The 19,821-nt window shown below is 39.7% G+C and overlaps 1 protein-coding gene across 1 annotated transcript in view; it reads right to left on the reverse strand.

Moving 5' to 3' along the window:
• syne2b (spectrin repeat containing, nuclear envelope 2b) overlaps positions 1–19,821 on the reverse strand; it is a 111,165-nt gene that overhangs the window by 62,335 nt on the left and 29,009 nt on the right. The window contains exons 42-65 of the mRNA XM_084391392.1: positions 19,712–19,819; positions 18,111–18,390; positions 17,546–17,875; positions 17,074–17,403; positions 15,305–15,634; positions 14,876–15,220; positions 14,560–14,738; positions 14,154–14,469; positions 13,875–14,039; positions 13,234–13,581; positions 12,979–13,115; positions 11,929–12,070; positions 11,625–11,798; positions 11,472–11,546; positions 7,806–11,369; positions 7,014–7,172; positions 6,720–6,875; positions 6,313–6,584; positions 4,123–6,184; positions 3,623–3,957; positions 3,275–3,419; positions 2,913–3,113; positions 2,536–2,795; positions 1,955–2,114 (exon numbers count right to left, since the gene is read on the reverse strand). Coding sequence (XP_084247518.1) covers positions 1,955–2,114; positions 2,536–2,795; positions 2,913–3,113; positions 3,275–3,419; positions 3,623–3,957; positions 4,123–6,184; positions 6,313–6,584; positions 6,720–6,875; positions 7,014–7,172; positions 7,806–11,369; positions 11,472–11,546; positions 11,625–11,798; positions 11,929–12,070; positions 12,979–13,115; positions 13,234–13,581; positions 13,875–14,039; positions 14,154–14,469; positions 14,560–14,738; positions 14,876–15,220; positions 15,305–15,634; positions 17,074–17,403; positions 17,546–17,875; positions 18,111–18,390; positions 19,712–19,819 — 10,573 coding nt within the window. The remainder of the gene's footprint in view (positions 1–1,954; positions 2,115–2,535; positions 2,796–2,912; positions 3,114–3,274; positions 3,420–3,622; positions 3,958–4,122; positions 6,185–6,312; positions 6,585–6,719; positions 6,876–7,013; positions 7,173–7,805; positions 11,370–11,471; positions 11,547–11,624; positions 11,799–11,928; positions 12,071–12,978; positions 13,116–13,233; positions 13,582–13,874; positions 14,040–14,153; positions 14,470–14,559; positions 14,739–14,875; positions 15,221–15,304; positions 15,635–17,073; positions 17,404–17,545; positions 17,876–18,110; positions 18,391–19,711; positions 19,820–19,821) is intronic.

Below are 19,821 nucleotides of genomic sequence, written 5' to 3' on the forward strand. Positions count from 1 at the left end.
ATTACATTTTCATTCAAAATTGTTTAACTTCTTTTTAAGGAATAATACATACTGTAAGATTTTTTTTTAAAGAGAATTTCATGTTATCAGGACAGTTACTGTAAACCTTTAGATGTTTTACTTTGTCAAACAAAAATATCAAACGAATTATTAATTAGGAAATTGAAAACATAAGATAAATTATGAATATTTATATATATAAAAATAGGTTATACATTTAAGAGTGGGAAGGTGCCCAGAATTTCTACTTTGAGATTCTACTGGATAGGAAATAGCAACAAAAACCGGTATAATGAAGAAAACACTTACTGTAAATTTATAGGAACATCATAAAGCACATGGAAACGATGCACAATGCGATATTCGGTTTATGCATATCAGTACCAGTACCACTCTTTAGCACTAGCCTCGCTGGTTGACCCAGTCACTGATGATGCTTTGAGTCCCTCAAGCTTTAAGATAACAGAACCAGGACAATTTACTCAAAAAGCTCTCTCGCTCACTCAACCCTATTCACCTCTCCGGCTCCAGTTAGTGAGATAAAGCTTCTAACCCCTATTTATATTATAATGAGCCATTTAAGATGGGAAGAAAAGCTGCATAAACAAGATCCCAAAATTACCAAAAACCCAGAGGGATTTAGAGTCAGAAAGGACCATGCTTTAGAGAGAGAGAGAGAGAGAGAGAGAGATTAGATTATCCATTCAGATCATTCTATTTGGCGGCTGTTTGTGTTTTATTAGGACCTCTGTTCTTCATGGTTTTATGCTCATTCCTAAACATTCTGTTCATTTATTGCTTTAGCATTTTTTCAATATCTTGTGGGACACATTTGAGCAAAAGAAAGACTGAAAGATGGATTGTGTGAGTAAGAGTGAGAGTGCATTATTGGCTTTGGGATCAAACCTGGAGGATCCACTTACGGGTGTGTGTGAGTGTGGGAAAATCTGAATCAAAAGTGTGTGCTTGAGAAAAAGAGAGAAGGAGAGTGTGTGTATCTGAAACAGTGAAAAGAAAGCTATTTAACCAGAACACTAACACACTAACCCTCTCTTCTGTGTGTGGTAATGAGAGAGAAAAACAGCAGAGTCTGCAGCAGTGTTGTGTGTGTGTTTGAAAGAGAATAACTGTTTAAAAGTCTTTGAATCTTTAAGAGTGTGTGTGTTTGAATTGATTGGATGGAACAGCCTATTCAGCACAAAAAAAAAGTCTCTTTCACACAGAGTTCTAACTAGACATGAAGCGATTAAGCGCAAAGCTTTGTCTTAACCAGCAACAGTTGTGTTAAGCTGTAAACAACAGGATATTTTGACGATTTCTTGGTTTCCATTTCTACAAATTGCTTGTCACTCAAAAAACCTGCTATGACTAAACCACACTATATGCCAGTAGTACAGTATCTCTGCTGCCCAGACACAAACCATATTACAGCATTCATGTCTATCCGTGTCCATTCAGGTTTATTCATGTGTAAAATGTGCGTCTCCACTTTTGTATGTGCATTTGTTTTGCTTTTCCAGTATGTCATTAAATCTGTTTAGTCTGAGATAACACTGAATCTACACCAAAAAAAAAAACTGCAATTGAAAGCAGATCAGCTGTCATGCTACTGAAAAAATTTAGTCAAGCTAGTAGTGTTGTTAGTTGATGCTAGTTACTTCCCAACACAAAAGGGACTTCACATGTGAGAGGTATTATTCAGAGCAGAGATAATGAAGATTGCCGGTTGCAGTCAGGGACAAATGGAACATTGTGTCAATGGCAAATCCCCCTTCCTTTTTTTCCATCTCATAAGCATTAGTAATTCTCAGGCTGGAGCGATAGATTTTCTTACTGTACTAACCTATCCTAGACATGAATTAAAGAATTGGATTATAACTTTGCAATGTAAAAAAAAAAAAACATTGAAACTGGATGAAGTTAATCAAAGCACAAGTCAAGCCAGGTGACTAACCTGTAGCTGTTTCTTGCTGGGTTCGTGCTCTAGTACAGAGAGGAGAGAGGTGGCAGATTCCAGCCATTCTCTGACTCCCTCCAGCTGCTCCTGCACTCGTCCTCTTTCCTCCACCTCTGTTCTTACTGCCCTCTGACCCTGAGTGCTCCGCTCCTTCAGACTGCAGAACATGCAAGTCAAAATACGTTAAACTCTCAGTCCAAGTCCATACTGCAAAATGGATGCTATAAATGCTGATACATGTCCCAGAATCCATACATTGTTATGTTCTTGTTCAGCATAATATAAAAATGCATTTAAGTAAACTTAAATATAAATATTTAGCTGAGACTGTGTGGTTTAATGTTCTGAAGGCGGCATGTGCTTGCTGGCCCTCTCTGTGACGGGACGTTGGCATCCAACATTGACCCACTTTATTTTGTAAGCCCACTGATTTGGAATTAACGCATGGATCACTGGCACATGGAGTCCACAATTGGAAATATTAGGCAAAAGTCATTAATGTTTTGAGAAAACAATAATTAAAATATCTCAGAATATGATGAAAGCAAAGAAAACTGAAAACCAAGTCGATTTCTGACCTATGGTAACGCTCCTGCAGGGTGTGAAGTTTCTGGCACAGCTCAATGGGTGGGGCCTGTTCCAGGTGGGGGGGGACACCAAGCAACCTCGCAGCTCTTAATTCCAATGCAGAGAGAGCTCTGTGTTCACAGTCCAGTCTGTCTTGGTACTGGGAACAGAAAAGCAGCAGTTCCTGCAGCTCGTCACCAGTCAGATTCTTTCTGCCGCTGTCTGGAAGTTCTGCATCCACCTGCTCCAACACACCGGCTGCCTGCTCCACCTGTAGAATGACAGCAAAAGAAAACAAGCTTTTTTTTCAAGTTTTTTTGTTATTTCACATGAATGTTGATGTACAGAGGGTCAAATACTCGCTATCAGTTGTGGTCATGGCACTTACACTCCTTGTGACACAGCTCCACTCTGCTTCCATTTGTCCTGAGCGTGTCTGCAGATCATTGGCGCAGCGCTGCAATCTTGCCACTTGCCCCCAGACAGCACTCACTGCATCCTCCCTGTTGGCTCTACATCCATATAATGAGCACCATTCTCTCAGATTCTCCAGTTTTCCAAGAAGCATGGTAACCTCTTCCCCTACAGCCTAAAAAGATAAGGAATGTTTGAATAAACTAGACTAACAGCTAAACCATATGTTGCATAAGTTGGCAAACCAGATAAATGATACAGATCTTTTGGTTATATTGGGAGCTAATGCTAACAAATGCTAGCCGTTCTACAGAAAAGTGTCTTATTTGCCTTTACCTTGAGTTTCAGTTGCTGGTCTTTGCAGTCTTTGTGTGAAGTATTTTTTTTGGAAGCACATTGTGATAGCAATGTTTCCGAGTCTCTCACTTGCTGGCAAAGCTCCTCATAGCATTTACGAGAATGTTTCTGGCACTCAACACACCTTGTTATGGACAAGAAATTTTACACATGGGGCATTTAGAAATTGATGACAGGATATATGGTGATGATAAGATTTGATAAGCACAGTGAGCATATTGTATATAAAATAAATGCTTATTAAGTATCTCACAAATTAGTGATTATGGTCATTTACTGTGAGGTAAAAAAAAAAAAGTATATACAATTAGGTTTCCTACTATGTACCTCTTCAGAGATTCTAGTTGTATTTGGGCCTGGGCCTTGAGGGTTGATAGCCTGACCAAGAGCTCGCCTAGAAGCTCTATGTGTAGAAATTCAGTTTGCTGTGGATTGAAGCAGGGATGCTGTAGATTTTGAGTTTGGAGCTGTGAAATATGTGACTGGAACTCTGCGTCTAGGGTCAATAACGCCTGCTGAGTGTCTTTGAGTCTTTCTGAGCAGCTTCTAGCAGAGCAGATTGAGGGAAGAAGGACCAATGCAGCTCTTTGGAGGAACCGAATGGTATCAATCACTGCCTTGTTGTAGTTCCTCAACAGTTCTTTGGCTTTAGTTAAACTTACCTGAAAAGAGAGCAAAAAATATTCCTTGAAGTCTATATGCTTAAATGTATATTTTAAATAAAGTTTCTATGTATATTTCTAAACATTTATATTTATATCAATTATATTGCAAAGAAATAGGTCCATGAAATTGTGAGTCGAAGATGAAACGCATCATAAACTCACCATTCGTTGATCACACCTTTCCAAAACCATATCTTTCAAGCAAGTAAGCTGTTTGGAGTCCTGTGGAGGTTGAGCTCCAATCTTTTTTTCAAGAAACTCAAGCACATGCATTCTAGATTCTACAGTCTTTCTGAGCACAAGGCACTTTCTTAATTGTTTTTCAATTACTCCTCCTTTTGGTTCAATACAACAAGGCTTTTCTAGTTCCTCATTGATGTCTTTGAGGAACTGCTGAAGTACTCTCTTTTCTGATGGATAGTGAATATGTTTCAACAGATCCCATTCCAGTATCTGAAGATTATTTTTCACTGTCAATTCTGAGGTTTTGAGACTTTCCAAGATTTGCTTGAGTCTTGTTTGTTCAGCAGAAATCTGAGATGGATAAAGATCTGCTATGATTTCCTGGAGTTCAACTCTTGTTTCCTCACACAAGAGTTTTATTAAAGGGATTTGGATCAGTAGGTTCTGACAGGCTCTGTAGCGTTCCTCTTTGTTGATGCTCTCATCTTTGGTCCTTGGAATCTGAGCCTCCATTTCTTTCTTTAGATCTTCAATACACTGACTGAGACTCAAGTACCTTTCATGAGCTTGTGCTTTGAGATCCAAATCGATCATTTTGTGGTGCAGTTCAGAGATAACACATAATAGCTCTCTTCTCTTGTCCTCTGCACAGGGATTGACTTGTTCAACCTGAGATTTGCGCTCCACAATCATCTGTTTAAAGGGTTCGATAACAGAGAGGGTATCCTTGGTAACAGGAAACCTGTGTCTTTTTAAATCAACTAACATTTGTCTCAGGCTGTTCTCAAGAGATGATACCTTCCTTTGAGAGGATTCTTGGCTTTGTATGACATCCATAACTTTCTGGCAACATGCTTTCTCATAGATGACAATATCCTTGATGTCTTCTTGAAGGTTGGTGAGTTTCCCATGGAGCTGAGTACTCTCTGAGACATGTAGCTCTGATGCAATGTCATTGCTTTTCATCAGAAGAGCTTCAGTGACTGCGGACTGCTTTTCTGCCTCTCCAAGAGTGTCCTGGATCTGCCTCAACCTGCGATCCAGGTCTGCCGGACTCAAACTTTGATAATCCTCTCTCCTCAAAGCTTCCCTCCAGAGATGTCCAACCACCCAGGAATCAACATCTGCTATCTGCTCTGACATCTTCTCCCGGGTTTGAAGCCCTGACTCCACCTCCTGAACTGCCTTAGCCAGTTTTCCTGCTGTTGATTTGGACAAATCCTCTAGGGCTTTCAAGGATGCAGTCACCATTGAAACATCATCCTCATCTAGGTCACCAATAAGCTCACTGACTTCCTCAACCAAAGCCTTTAACTGGGCTTGCTTGGAGCTCATCTCTGACTGCAATTTCTTTAAATCTTTAATCTGTCGATGTACCTCTTCTGGAAGCAGAGACACCTTTTTCTGGCGTCCTTTGATGTCAAATTCTGTCTGCTTGGCCCAAGCTAGAGCATCTGTCATTACTTTTACAATTTTACTTAACATTGGGTTGCTGCTGCTAGGGGTTGCAGCAGCTAACTGTTCGCCTATTTGATCCAGCTGATCTTTGATATGCTGAAGGTCCTGCTCTACACTGGATGTCTCTGCCTTGAATTGAAATTCCTGGGCAAGTGCCTCAGAGGTCTTCTGAAGGTAGAGGTACTGCTGATGGGTGGAAGTGAGATCAGCATTTATATTCATAATTTCTTGAGCTCTCTTGCCATCCCATAAAACTGGTGAGGATTTCAATGCATCCAAGGTTTTCTGAATGTTCTTGAGATGGTCTTTTAAGGCACCGACATTTTGAAGAAGGCTGCCACTTTCTTTAGCATAAGCATTAACCATGTAAAGAGCAATCTCTGCATCCTTCTCCAGGGCCCTCCACTGGTGTTGCAAGTTGTTTTGCTGTATTTCCACTGCTTGTCTCTCAGGCAGACTGAGGTGGGGGGAGAGTTTTGCACGAGTTTGAATTAGCTCACCGAGAGCTGTCCTTTCCTGTTCCATGTTTCTCAAGAAAGAGCGCAGCCTCTCCTCCTCAGCAAAACTGCTCATGGCTGGAGATCTACAGAGATATATAAGACACATTTTTGTTTTCCATTCTAATAACCAAAGGTTTAATTCAGCAATAAACTTGCTCCATTTTCAGAGTGATAAGCACAAAAATCAACTTGCTTAATAGTAAATACTCACGTTCTTAGTGCCTCACGCTCAGTTTTGAGTCTCTCCAGAGTAGTTTTGACTTTCTTGGTCTGTCTGTCAAAATCTGTAACCATCTGTAGTTGTACTTCCTTGGAATGAACAGAGCTTGCTGCATCCCACAAAACTGCACTCCATTGGGCGCTTAGCTGTTGCATGCCCTCGGGGTCATGAACTGTGCCATTAGTGCCAGTGCCAATGTCTCCATTAGCCTGGTCTTGCCTAGACAGCATAGATACCTGTCTCTGGGCACACCTTCTACATTCCTAAAATAGTATAACAATACAGTAGAAAATATTGAATGAGCTCACCTTCAGCCATAACTTAGAAACAGTAACACTGCATTCACATATTAAAAAGGCTTTGGAAAGCTATAGGCTAAGGAAAAATCTTAGACCCACCTCAGCCTCCTCTAGTTGTTTAGCCATGTCTGCGGAGTTCAGAGCAGCTGGGCAAATTCGAAGGTCCAGTAACTGGAACACTAGTCTTTTTAACTGAGCTTCAAGATCAGCGCTGGACGTGTCAAGAAGTTTTTCTGTACTTTCATGTGGTATACCCTAAAGAATAAAAGCTTTCTGAAAGTACAGCTGACACAATGCACATTTATTCCTGTTTGTTTATTCTAAATGTACCGTACAACGCATTGACACAGTTTAAATTGATTGATGATATAGTGGTACATTTTTAAATATTACCTCCATGAGTACACTTTTTAGTCCTTTTTCAGTCATGGTTTTGATCTCCACAAAGATATCCTTCATTGTGGGTCCCTTTGGCTCTTCCTCTTGTGGACTCTCAGAGATTTCAGTGGTTAGACCAACTTGCAGAGAAAAATCCACATCTTGATCCTGTGGCTGCAACACATAAAATAATATAACAGATCGAGTAAACTAATTGTTGAACTAAAGACTAGCAAATTCAATATTACTTGCACAGGATAAAAGATTGTAGTGAGAAATTAGAGCAGTAAATGAAGTAAATTCAAGCAATCAAAATCAACTATGTTTAAAAAAAAACCCACACAAAATCAAACTCAAAAAGCCATTCCAAACATACAAAGTACCATAAGAAAGAGAAGAGGGAACAGAACAAATGCTTCACATGAGCATGACAATATTAAAAGAACAAAATCTTTATTCACTGATAAAAGGCAGTGCATGGTGCAAAACGTGATGGGATTGTCTCTGTGGTAAGGCAGCCAGAGCCAGACCAACATATAAAGACATAAAAAGGATCCAATTCAGGAGCCACAGGTGTTAATGGTAACTTTGTTAGAAGATTGTTTTTTCCATCAGAGTTAAAACCAAATGTGTTAGCTGTGCTTGGTAATGGAGACAATTGGATTACTGCAAAAATGGACACTTCATTTTGGCCCTAGAAGCACACGTCCTCAGTTGAAGATCTCCATCAGAGTCCAACATGCAGATACAGTACCACACCATCATGCAGGTTTGTTCCTTTGGTAAAATCATGCATATGAAAGTTACCTGCATCTCACTGATGCTCTCTGTTTGGCTGACTACACTTATAGTTTCTGGGACCAAGGTATCCGAGTCCTGCCCCTCCTCTTGATGCTCATGACCAATCAATGGCTTGGTGTCACACTCCTCTTTATCTTCCTGTTTAGTTATTGGTTCAACATAAGTTTCCACTTCCAGTTTCGCACAAACCATTTCATTCCCTGAACTTTCTTTTTGGCTGGTTGTTGGAGTTGGTATCACCTGTGGCTCTTCTGGCATTAATTGAATGCTGTCAGCTTCTATTTGATCTTTTTTCCGCTTGGTTGGAGGAGTTGGTTGGACTTCTTCAAGTTGACTTTTAGAAGTGGTGGAAACTATCTCAGTCTCTGCTTGGCTGTCTTTTCGTCTCAGAGGTGGAGTTGGTTTAATTATGCTTATCTCTTCTTTCAATACAAAAGCACCTGCGACTATCTCTTTTTCAACTTTGCTATCTTTCCTTCTTATTGGTGGTGTAGGTTTCACAAAGGTCTCTTTCTCTTCTTGGTTTTTGCAAATTGCTAATGTCACATCACTTTCTATTTTACTAATTTTGCGTCTGACAGGTGGAGTTGGTTTAACAATGGGCTCTTCGCTGTCTTTATGTTCACCAGTTTGTCCATCATCACCTTTTCCTAATTCAGCACTGTAAAATAATGTGTCACTCTCTGGCTTATCCTTATGTCTTCTTGATGGTGGAGTGGGTTGAGTGTCCAGATCCATTGATAATCTTTGATCTTCTCCTTTCTCTTTACGTCGTCTTGCTGGTGGTGTTGGTTGAGTCTCCAAATGAAGGGAAGGTCTTTGATCTTCTTTCTCTTTGCGTCGTCTTGCTGGTGGTGTGGGTTGGCCCTCCAGACCGAGCGATAATCTTCTATCTTCTTTCTCTTTACGTCGTCTTGCTGGTGGTGTGGGTTGGGTCTCCAGATTGAGCGATAATCTACTATCTTCTTTCTCTTTACGTCGTCTTGCTGGTGGTGTGGGTTGGGACTCTAAATCAAGAGAAAACTTCCTCTCACTTCCCATTTTCTCTTTACGTCTTCTGCTTGGTGGGGTGGGAAATATTTCTCCCTCTATCTGTGAATCAAAGTCTAAAGATAACCTATCACCTTTATGTCGTCTGGTGGGAGGTGTTGGTGTGACATCCACCTTGTCAAACTGGACCTCAGTTTCACTCTCATTTCGTCTTCCGACTGGTGGCGTTGGTTGAGGCTCAACTTCTATGGATTGTGCTTCATCAACAGATGTGACCTTTTTTGTCACTTCCTCCTCAGTGATATGCATGGTGTCCCCACCATCAGGTTTCTTCTCTGGTGTTGTTGAGACTTTTTCCATGTTCGATTGGATATCAGTTTCACCCTCATTTTGTCGCCTGACTGGTGGCGTAGATTTAGGTTCAGCTTCTAGGGATTGTACTTTATCATCTGATGGAGCCATCTTTACCTCTTCTTCCACAATGATATCAATGGCCTCTAAACTTCCATGGTTCTCCTTTGATGTTGTTAAGGTATTCACCTTGTTTGATTGGATATCAATCTTTTTATCGTTTCTTCGCCTGACTGGAGGCATTGGTTTAGGTTCGGCTTCTATGGAATGTGCTTTTTCACTTGTCTCAATTGTCTCTTCTTTTTTAATGATATGCATGACAGCTCCACCTTCAGTTTTCTCCTCTGGTGAGAAATCCACCTTTTTTGACTGGACCTCAGTTTCCCGGTCATTCTGCTGCTTAATTGAGGGTGTCAGTTTAGGTTCAGCTTCTATGGATTGTGCTTTATTACCTGATAGGGTCTTGTTTGTCTCTTCTTCTACAATGGCATCTGCGGCCTCTTCAACTTCAGGTTTCTCCTCTGGTGTCAGTGAGACATTCATTCTTTTGGATTGTATCTCAGTGCCCCAATCATTCCGTTGCTTGATTGGAGGTGTCAGATTAGGTTCAATTTCTGTAGATTGTGCTTCATCACCTGATAGGGTCTTTGTCTCTTCTCTCAAAATGACACCCATGGCCTCTTCCCCCTCAGGTTTCTCCTCTAGTGTTGAGACATTCATCTGGTTTGTTTGGATCTCAGTTTCTCCCTCATTTTGTTGCTTGATTGGAGGTTTAGGATCACCACCTGACAGGGTCTTTTTTGTCTCTTCTTCTACAATGACATGCATGACTTCTCCAACCTGCCTTGTTGGTAGGTTTTGGTTTGCTTCAACCGGTTCAGATTGTTCTGATGCTTCTAATGGTCTGTTTGTGTTGGCTAGAACCCCTGTTTCTGTTTCAGCAGATTTTGCCTCACCTTCTGTCTCCATTATTTCTGATGCTGAACATTCTGATCCCTGAATCTGAGTCTCAGTAAGTTCCGTTAATGGAGTAGCTTCATGAGCATGACGTCTCTGCATCTCCGCCCCCTCAGGGAGGTCTAGAATAATATATCGCTGTTGGATTTCACGCGGGCCATTATTTGTAGTCCAGTTGCCCTCTCTGTCAGCAATTGTAGCATTTGGTCCATTATTCCAAGAAAATGTTTCAATACTTCCTGAAGCAGCATCTCCACTACCTTGTGTTTCAGCAAGTGGGGCTGTGGTTGTTTGCACTTGTCTGTTGGTGTCTATTTCAGTGAGCTGTGACTGTTCTGGTTCAATTGCTGAACTAATATGTGATACACTCACCATACTCGCCTCATTAAGAAAAGACTGAATGCTGATTGATTCTTTTGCTATGTCAGACATTTCAGCTTCTGGAGAAGCCAAAGTTCCATCATCTGGTTTTCCCATTGTTGGACACAATGTCTTCTCATTTACAATAGCACTAGGAGAGGCTGTCCTCACTGAACTGTCTGTGCATATGTCTACACTCTGTATGTGTACAGTATCCACATCTAAAATGAGCTCAGCAACTATTTTTGTTTGTGCTTCACCTTTTTCACCAGGTTCCTCTTGAAAATGTAGAATATATGAGCCCTCTTCCTCTTTATCTGATTCTACAGTCACTGCTTCAATGTTCACACTCTTCACTCTTTCAGCAAAAGAGTCTAAGCTCACAACCTCAACAGACAACTGGCTTTCTAGTCCTTTTGAGCTCAGACTTGGAATTCCACAGCACTGAGAGTCTGTGTCTTGCACTGTGGTTTCCAAGCTGTGGAGAGCTGCAGACGAGGAAGTGGACTTCTTTTCATCTGCAACCTCATCATTATCAGCCTTTGTTTCCAAAGCAACAGAAATAAAATTCTCATTTTCAGCTTCATTTGCTCCATGGCTGCTTGTAGGAACAGCAGAATCATTTACTCTTATGTCTGGTTCAGGTAGAATCTCCATGGTTAACGGTACAGTTGTTTTGACATCAGCCTGTTCAGTGTCAGTTTCTAATATTGGTGGTGATTTTATTGCAGCATGAACTTCTGTTTCTGTTGCAGTTTCTGTGATTACACATATAGGAATCTTGCTTTCAGGGTTTTCAGATGGCAGTACCTCGCGGTTATCCATCATTTCGCAGCTCTCAGTGATAAAGGATGAGGTAGAAAGAGGTTCCAACTGTTCAGACTCCTTGGTTGATGGTGTCACAGGAGAAACCTACAAATGGTAGTTATCATACATTATTGCTGCACATAGTCTGTTAGTGTGGCTTGATACAACAAAAGTCTAGAAATATGTTTTCGAATGTGAAAATTGTACCTGTGATTCTAACTGAATGTGTTGAGCCTCTAGTGACCAACTCTGAGCTTCCTGCTTCAGCTTGTCCTCAAAATTCTGAAACAGAAACTCATCTGGTTAAACCACTAGATATTTCATTTAAAACACCATCCCACATAATTGAGTCACACTCACCTTAAGATCCTGTTTAAGGTCATTCGTGTTTGTTTCTGCCTCATTTAGGGTTTTCAGTCCATCTCTTTCAAGTTTGCCTGCCAAGTCAGGGCCTAGACAGTCCCTCAGGAGTTCTTTATGGGATAGCACCACCTGCAGGCTTTTACATAGTTTCACACCTTCCTCAATTGCAGCCTAAAGAGTAAAAATGTTGTAGGTTTACACTGAAACAGCAACCTTACTTGTTCAAAAGGACCAGTATACTGCAGGTGCAGTATGTATTTTTTTACTCACACACTGCATGCAAATTAAGGCACAAACACACCTGCATGGATGAGGCTGAGCTGCTGGGAGGATTTGCATGTGTCATCTGGTTCCATGACTGTATGTTTTGTAAGGCTTGTCTCACACACTGCACAGTGCTGTCTGCACAGTCATTCTGCCTTTCCGACAGTTTTGATCGCAGACTGACAAAAAAATTATGATTCTCCAAAATGCACATCCAATAAATAAATATTATATTGTAATATAATACAAAATAATGCTATAACAGTGAGACAAACATGCTATCCATAGTACAATTAAATAAACTGGATTCAGATTTAAATTAGTGCTGTCAATCGATTAAAAAAACGTAACTAGATTAATCACACATTTTTTCTCTGATTAATAGCGATTAAAAATATTTTTATATACTGTATTTTATAAAGTAATAATTTCACAGTTAATCTCCAAATTAATGTAGAAACAGCATAAAGACAGTATATTTTAAATATTTGTTTAACGGCATCTTTTTATGAATGAAGGCAAAATATCACTGATACTAATAACCTACTGCTACTGATGTCTCAATGAAATTGATCCCCCCTCCCAATTGTAAACATTAATTATAGCCATTCAAAACTACAGTGTAATTGAAAGCTGTCAATTTTTTACATTTATTAGGTTTCAAAAAATATAAACAATCCTCACATAAACTCATAATAAACGTCATATTTACATTTATAAAATTATAAATTAAATAAAGATTAATCCTTATTAAAGCTACAAAAGTTCATTAGTCAAGAGCAGTGAGTAATTCTCTCTGTTACCTTTGTTCTTTGATTAAAATTAATATTCTCCTTGTTTGTCTTGTCGCACTTGAATGGTTTAAAAGCATTTGCGTGCGTGATCATATAATGTAACGCTAGCTAAAGGATGGCAGAAAAAATGGATGCTGCGTAAATTGCGTTAAATATTTTTTACGCGTTAAACTGGAAATAATTAATCGCATGCGTTAATGCGTTAACGTTGACAGAACAAATTTAAATACGTTATTATAGACCTTTCAGTTTTAAACAGCTTAATATTTGACAAGCAACATGTCTGTATGTACCTGCAATATTGTTGTGTGACTTTGTCCACTATGGAAATTACATCAATAGGGGGCTCTTCATCAGGAGGGACCATTTGAAGGGCCTGACTAAGGTCACAAACTTTACCCTCTAAAGCCTCAACGTCTCTCTCACATGTCTATGAGAAAATAATTTAAAAGGAAAATAGTAGGCCGAAGGTTTGGATACACTGACTTTCTCTTAAGTTTTAGAACAAACCAACTGAACATAAAATAATTAACATATTCCCACAATACCTTGAATCTATGCCAGTTCTCCTGTAGCTGGCTGATATTCTGGCTACCCACTAGAAATCCTAAAGAGTGGTCCTGAGCATGGAGCTCATCCAGGAGGCTCTCTGCCTGCTCCCTGAGAATCTGTGCCCTTCCAGCAAGCCTTAGGTCGATTTCACTCAATCTGGCCTCACACACAGATAACCGTTCCCTCATCTCCTTCTCCGAGAACACACAGAGGTCATGAAGATGGCTGACCTCTAAGGTCAGGGCATCACAACCTCCTGGAGTGCATAGGTCCATCAGGGAATCTTTAACAGCATCCAGTTCTTTCATTTCTCTCTTCTCCCTGTCTACGGTCTGAAGAAGCGCCTAGAAAAGTTAAGAAACATGATAATTTAACTCAAAGCTTACAGTGTTACCATAAAATATTTATGATTTTATAAATTAATAGGTTTGACGGAAAAAGGGCAAAATATTAGAGTATTAGATGCTATATTAGATGCTATTAGAAAAAAATTATAATTTAAAAAGGAATTTAAAAAGATTTAATATAAGGGAACATATTTAACTCTTCTTTTTTTTATATTTAAGTTAAATTAAACTAATGCATTAAATTGACAGTCTTAATAAAATACAAATAATAACAAAGAATTCAAACAGACCTTAAGAGTGTTAATAGAGCCTTGTAACCCATGGCGTTCAGTGGGCAGGGAACCGAAACCTTTGACCTGCTCTCTTAGCCAATCCTGAGCTACGGTGTGCTGCTCAACTAGCTGAGCACAAACCCGCTCTCTCCGTATTTCCTCTTCAAGATTTACACAAAACTCCTATGCAAGCACACATACAAAAAAAAATTCATACACATGAATCAGGTTTCTATGATCTATTAGTCACTATTAGTCAGAAGAAATATGTAGCACAGCACTCCCCTACACCCTTACCGTAAGCTCTGTGATCAACTCAGGTATGGACTCCTCCATGGTAGCCCAGGATGGATCGATCCAGCTGGAATCACGGGTCAGCTGGCTCATCTCCCTCCCGAGCGCTCGGACAGCAGACAGAGATGGGGTCAGGGCTCTGGTGCGGTCTAGCAGACTCTTGGCCTGCTCCACTGTGTGCCTTCGATCCCCTAAACCAGGCCAGGGGAAGTGTTGTGGCAGTGCAGCTGTCTGCTGTTTCACCTGCTCCAGACGAGACTGAAGCTGTTCCTTCTGACACTGGCAGGACACCAGGCGTTCCACTACACTTTTCAGCAGACTGCGGAATATATGATTATTTGCAATCATTTGAATCATCTATTAGTGCTGTGTGCGATTACTATTTACATATAGAATTATTATATCAAACCTATGCAGCTCCTGTGCTTGCTGCAGTGTTGCCTTCCACTCCTCCTCTACATTTTTCATTTTCTCAATGAGAGAATGTCTTGTGTCTTCATCAAGATCTTTACGGATATATAGATGGTCTACTGTCCTTTTCAGGGTAGCAATCTTAGAGTTGCCCTCAGAGTGAAGACTTAGAATTGCCTGAAAGACAGAGGGGTATACTTGTTCTTGACTACCACATTTTCATCATTTAAATAAGCATTTCACTATAGACATCATCAGCAGAATTTAAAGTTTCCTTAATTTTTTATTCAGTTTCTCCATATTATACTGCTTACTTGTGCTTTGCTTAGTCTCTCCTCAATTTGGTTCTGTGTACCATGAGTGCTTGTTCCCAGTGAGTCCAGGCCATCTTTCTGGTTCTTCACCCAGGACCAGGTGGTCTCCTCCTGGGTATATACATTCTGAAGCTCCCTTTCAAGAGAATCCTGGAGCTCAGCCTGGTTCTTTAGTTCCTGAGCACTTGCCAGGACCTTCTTCAATTCTTCTTCAACGGATCTTAGGTTCAGTTGGATTTCCTGTTTTCTCTTCTCCTCCAGGCCTTCTCGAGAGCACAAACCCTCTGCTTTCCTCCTCAGTGTGGCAAGCTTATAATCTCCCTCTGATTCGGAGTTCAGGATGGCCTAGAGTACATAAACCAATAAAACATGTCAGCAAGTAAGTCAGACATATTTGTTGAAGGTTGAATATCACGCTTTGTCTCTTACCTGAGCTTCATTCATTCTCTCTTGTAATGGAGTATCTTGACCTAGCAATTCAATCTTCAGATGCTGCTCTTTGATCCAAGATTGAGTGCTCTCCTCCTGTTCTTGAAGATCCTGAAGGTCTTTGGAAAGAGAATCCTCAAATTCTGACTGGTTCTTCAGCTCAAGAGCATCCGCCAAAACTCCCGTCCACTCTTGCTGTACATCTTGTAATGTCTGTTGGATTGTCTGATATTTGTCCTCTTCTAGATCTTCACAGGAACACAGACTCATTCCCTTTGTCTTTAAGTCAGCAAGTTTACAGTCCCCCTCAGATCTATGAGCTAGTACTGCCTAAAAACAGCAACAAAAAAAAAAACAGGATATTCATCTAGAACATTTATATAATGCTTTTATTTCTTTAGAGCATTTGTGCAGCCAATCGTAGCTTTTATAGGTTTTTAATAAATATATACTTTTCCAGGACATATTGTATTGATTCTAAAAGTGTTAGTTCACCCAAAAATGAAAATTAGCCCATAATTGACTTACCCTCAAGCCATCCTAGGTGTATATGACTTTTTTCTTTCAGCCAAATATAATAGGAGTAATACTAAAAAATATCCTGGCTCTTCCAAGCTTTATAATGGGAGTGAATGGTACCTAAGATTTTGAAGCCTAAAAAAGTACATCCATCCATCATAAAAGTAATCCATATGGCTCCAGGGGTTAATAATGGCCTTCTGAAGCGAAGCGATGCGTTTTATCCATATTTATAACTTTATAAACTATAATCACTGGCTTCCGGTAGCGGATGCACGCAAGTCTAGTTCGGGTGGATGACCTCTGACCCGACGCATGACTTATTGACAAATGTGGAAGCGCATAGGAAAGGGCAAAACAAAACACCGGCCACGAATTAGAAGTCTAAAATGAGAATATAAGAGAAGCTTGAGTTTGTTGCCCAGCCCTATTTGTTTGAACAGCGAGAGGCATCTACTCTTACCTAAGCTTACGCTACTCCTACATCCTGCGTCGGGTCAGAGGTCACTCTTCCGCCGAAACTTGACTCGCGTACGGCCATTACTGGAACATTGGACATTGGATATTTTTCTTACACACAACTCATCGCTTCGCTTCAGAAGGCCTTTATTAAACCTTAAGGAGCCGTAAGGATTACTTTTATGATGGATGGATGCGCTTTTTTGGGCTTCAAAATCTCAGATACCATTCACTCCCATTATAAAGCTTGGAAGAGCCAGGAGATATTTTTAAACATAACTCCGATTGTGTTTGGTTGAAAGAAGAGTCATATACACCTAGGATGGTTTGAGGGTGAGTAAATTATGGGATAATTAAAATTTTTGGGTGAACTATCCCTTTAACTAAGGAATAAGACCCATCCTATCACTTTATGCACCAATGATATTTGTGTAGCCCTCCATTTTGAACGCTTAAGATGTGTCGGCTACTTTTAGTCATCTGATATAATCCAGTGTATGCCCTTAGATTTTCATCTGTTTTCAAAATAAATAACGTCATGCTTAGAAACGGTATTTTGACAGGGACGTTCCTACAAATATAGTTAATACATAAAATATTAACATTTACCTCAAAACCAGAGGATTTCTTACAACATACTGCAATTATTCTTTTAGATAAAGATGAGGTGAGTGGAGTTAAGTCACTTGACCTGAGTAGTTGCCCTATTTTCAATAGATATTACATTTTATCATAAATTAGGCCCACCCACTTACTGTACCATTTAAGGGTTAAATATTCCTCTCTATTACCTCAACTCCATTAAGCCTCTCTTGAACGGAAGATGTCACATGAAGAGAACCCAGGGTCTCTCTGAGCCGTCTAATCCAGGACCGAGCGTCCTCTCCCTGATCACAGAAGGTTTGTATCAATTTGTAGAGAGACTCCTCATGCTTGACCTGGTTCATGAGCTCTTGGGCAAGTTGTAGCACTTTCCTCCACTCCTCTTCTATCGCTCTCTGGGTTTGGTCAATGTGGCTCCTCCTCTCATTGTCAAGCTCTTTATAAGAACATAATTTTTTTCCTTGTCTCTGTAAACTGGCCAGTCTGGAATCAGCTTCATCACCAAGGTCTAATACAGCCTAAAGGATATACAGACATTACTCTCCAACACAATATGTGCATTGCAAGCAACATTTACCTTTAGATTTAGGTAGATAAGAACCATTCAAGATTCCTAAAAATGACTTTTCAATTAAAACTAACTTTTTCCTCTGCCCTTACCTGTATTTTGATTAGTTTTTCCTGTGGCTGAAGTTCCTTCCCCAGACAGTGCAGCATTTGCAGTTGTTCTCTTACCCAGGATTGGTAGCTCTCTTCCTGGGCCTGTAGATCTTTTAGTTCCCGGGAGAGAGTGTCTTGAAGTTCTGCCTGATGTTTTAATTGTTGAGCCATATCCAGAACTCTTTTCCACTCATCTTCAATGTTTCTAAGGGTGTGAATGAGCTCCTGTCTTCTGGTGTCCTCCAAAATCTCATGAGCACATAAAGCATCACCTTCTTCTTTCAGAGCCACCAGTTTAGAATCACCTTCAGCACTTAGATTCAGAACAGACTTAAAACATAGAAACATACAAATTATCCTAAATACATTGAGGATACTCTTTAAAATTTGATGTTCTGTGTTAAATAGAAACATTAAAGTCATACTTGTTTAGAACAAGTAAATTAATGTAGAACTTACATTTCTTGTAAATTATTCCTTTAGGTGTTTAAGAATGTTTGAATATATGTTTCCCCCCAGCAAAACACAGCTAAAAAATCCAAAGAGTGATGGTTAGGAGACCCACCTGAGCATTCATATGTTTCTTTTGGATTGGCGTGTCTGTGCCCATGCACTCAAGTCCTTGCTTTAAATCTCTGACCCAGGCTCTGATCTGCTCTGCATTGGTTTGGAATGTTTCAGTTTGATCATCGAGGGTCTTGTGGGCTTGGGCCTGATTTTCCAAAAGAATCCCCAGGCTGTGGTATTGGTCTATCAGGATCTCGCTGTCTCTAAGGAAAGGGTCACCCCTCAGGCCACGTATCCTTACAGTTGATAAGAGGTCATTGAATGCCTCCATACGACCACTGTAGATTAAGGATGAAGAAATGTGCAGGTTTTATGGGTGTACAGTATCAGTTTTTGCTCCCCAAAACATAGCACAGGTCATTCATTTTTGTTGTGGAAAGGCAGCATATGTAATTCAACTGCAATTTTTGCAAACAATTGTGCACATCAAAGCTTTCTTGCTCAGGGAAAACCAGAAAACCAGCACTCACACAGACATGCACTGAAAATTTCAAAAACTTTTAGCCTTTTATGTTCAAATCGGATTCAGACAATGATGGAGAGACTCAAGAAGAAGTGACAACATGTAGAATGCAACAGGACATTTCTGAATGTTTCGTTGATGAATTTATCTAGCTTATGTGTAGTTATCTTCTAGTCATTGATTAGCATATTCTGTCTTAATAATCTATAAATTGTGTTCCGGGGGCGGGGTTTATGCAAATTCGAGGGTTGGTGACGTCACTAACCCGGGAGGAATGTCGTGTAGTCCCTACCAGCCGTTTGTTGTAGTCCTTAAAAAGCAATTTCTTTAAAAGCAAATACCTCCCTTTGCTTTGAACTTTGAGCATTGTAACTTTGTAGATGTTGTTTATGCTCAAACAGCAGAATTACACACTAACTAAAGCTAAAAAAGTATGATCATAATCAACCACCCCTTTAAATTGTACAATTTAACAAATAAAAGGGCTGTTCAATTTAAATAAAGTTGAAATCGCGGTATGGCTTAGTGCAATGAACACATTGTAAAAGGCTGTGATTTAAGTCTGATGAAGCGCAGCATGATCCAGTGTTTCTGCATCTTGGAGGAGCTCGCAAACGCTGCTCCAAATGAACTCCGTGCTGCGAGTTTGGGTCACATGCAATTGGATATGCAACGTGTTCCACGATAATTTTATTTTCCTATTCATACAAATGAAACATTTTCCTGGACAGTATTTTTAAGAATTTTACCAGATTTGTTACTTCTGGTTAAAGCATAAACCTGTGGTCAACTAAAAACAAAGAATTAAAGTCTCTCTGCAGTTTTCCACCAAATTTAAAGCTTGAGAGTTTAAAATTTGACAAATATTAGTATTGTATTAGTAACTTATAATACAAAAAATCCTAATAATTATATATATTTAACTGTATTATTACAAAATTAATATATTCCTATTTATATTTCTAAAATTATAATTTGTTTACCTGCATGTCATAGAACCAAGAAAATGGAAAAGTGTTGTTAAATTTTTTCACATTAATTATAGTTAATTTTGTAAAAAAAATTAACTATAAAAAAAAGAAAGAAATTTTTGTTTTAAACAAAAATACAAAATGAACATTTTGAAAAGCGAATACCTTTCTTTAAGAAACTCCTCTTGGATTTGTCGGACTTTTTCTCTCTGTTCTGGCACTTTCTCCCTGTGCTGAAGCCAGTCCTTCAAATGGTTATGTTCCTCTTGCAAACT

Source organism: Rutilus rutilus (assembly GCF_951802725.1).
Source record: "Rutilus rutilus genome assembly, chromosome: 20".
NCBI lineage: Eukaryota > Metazoa > Chordata > Actinopteri > Cypriniformes > Leuciscidae > Rutilus > Rutilus rutilus.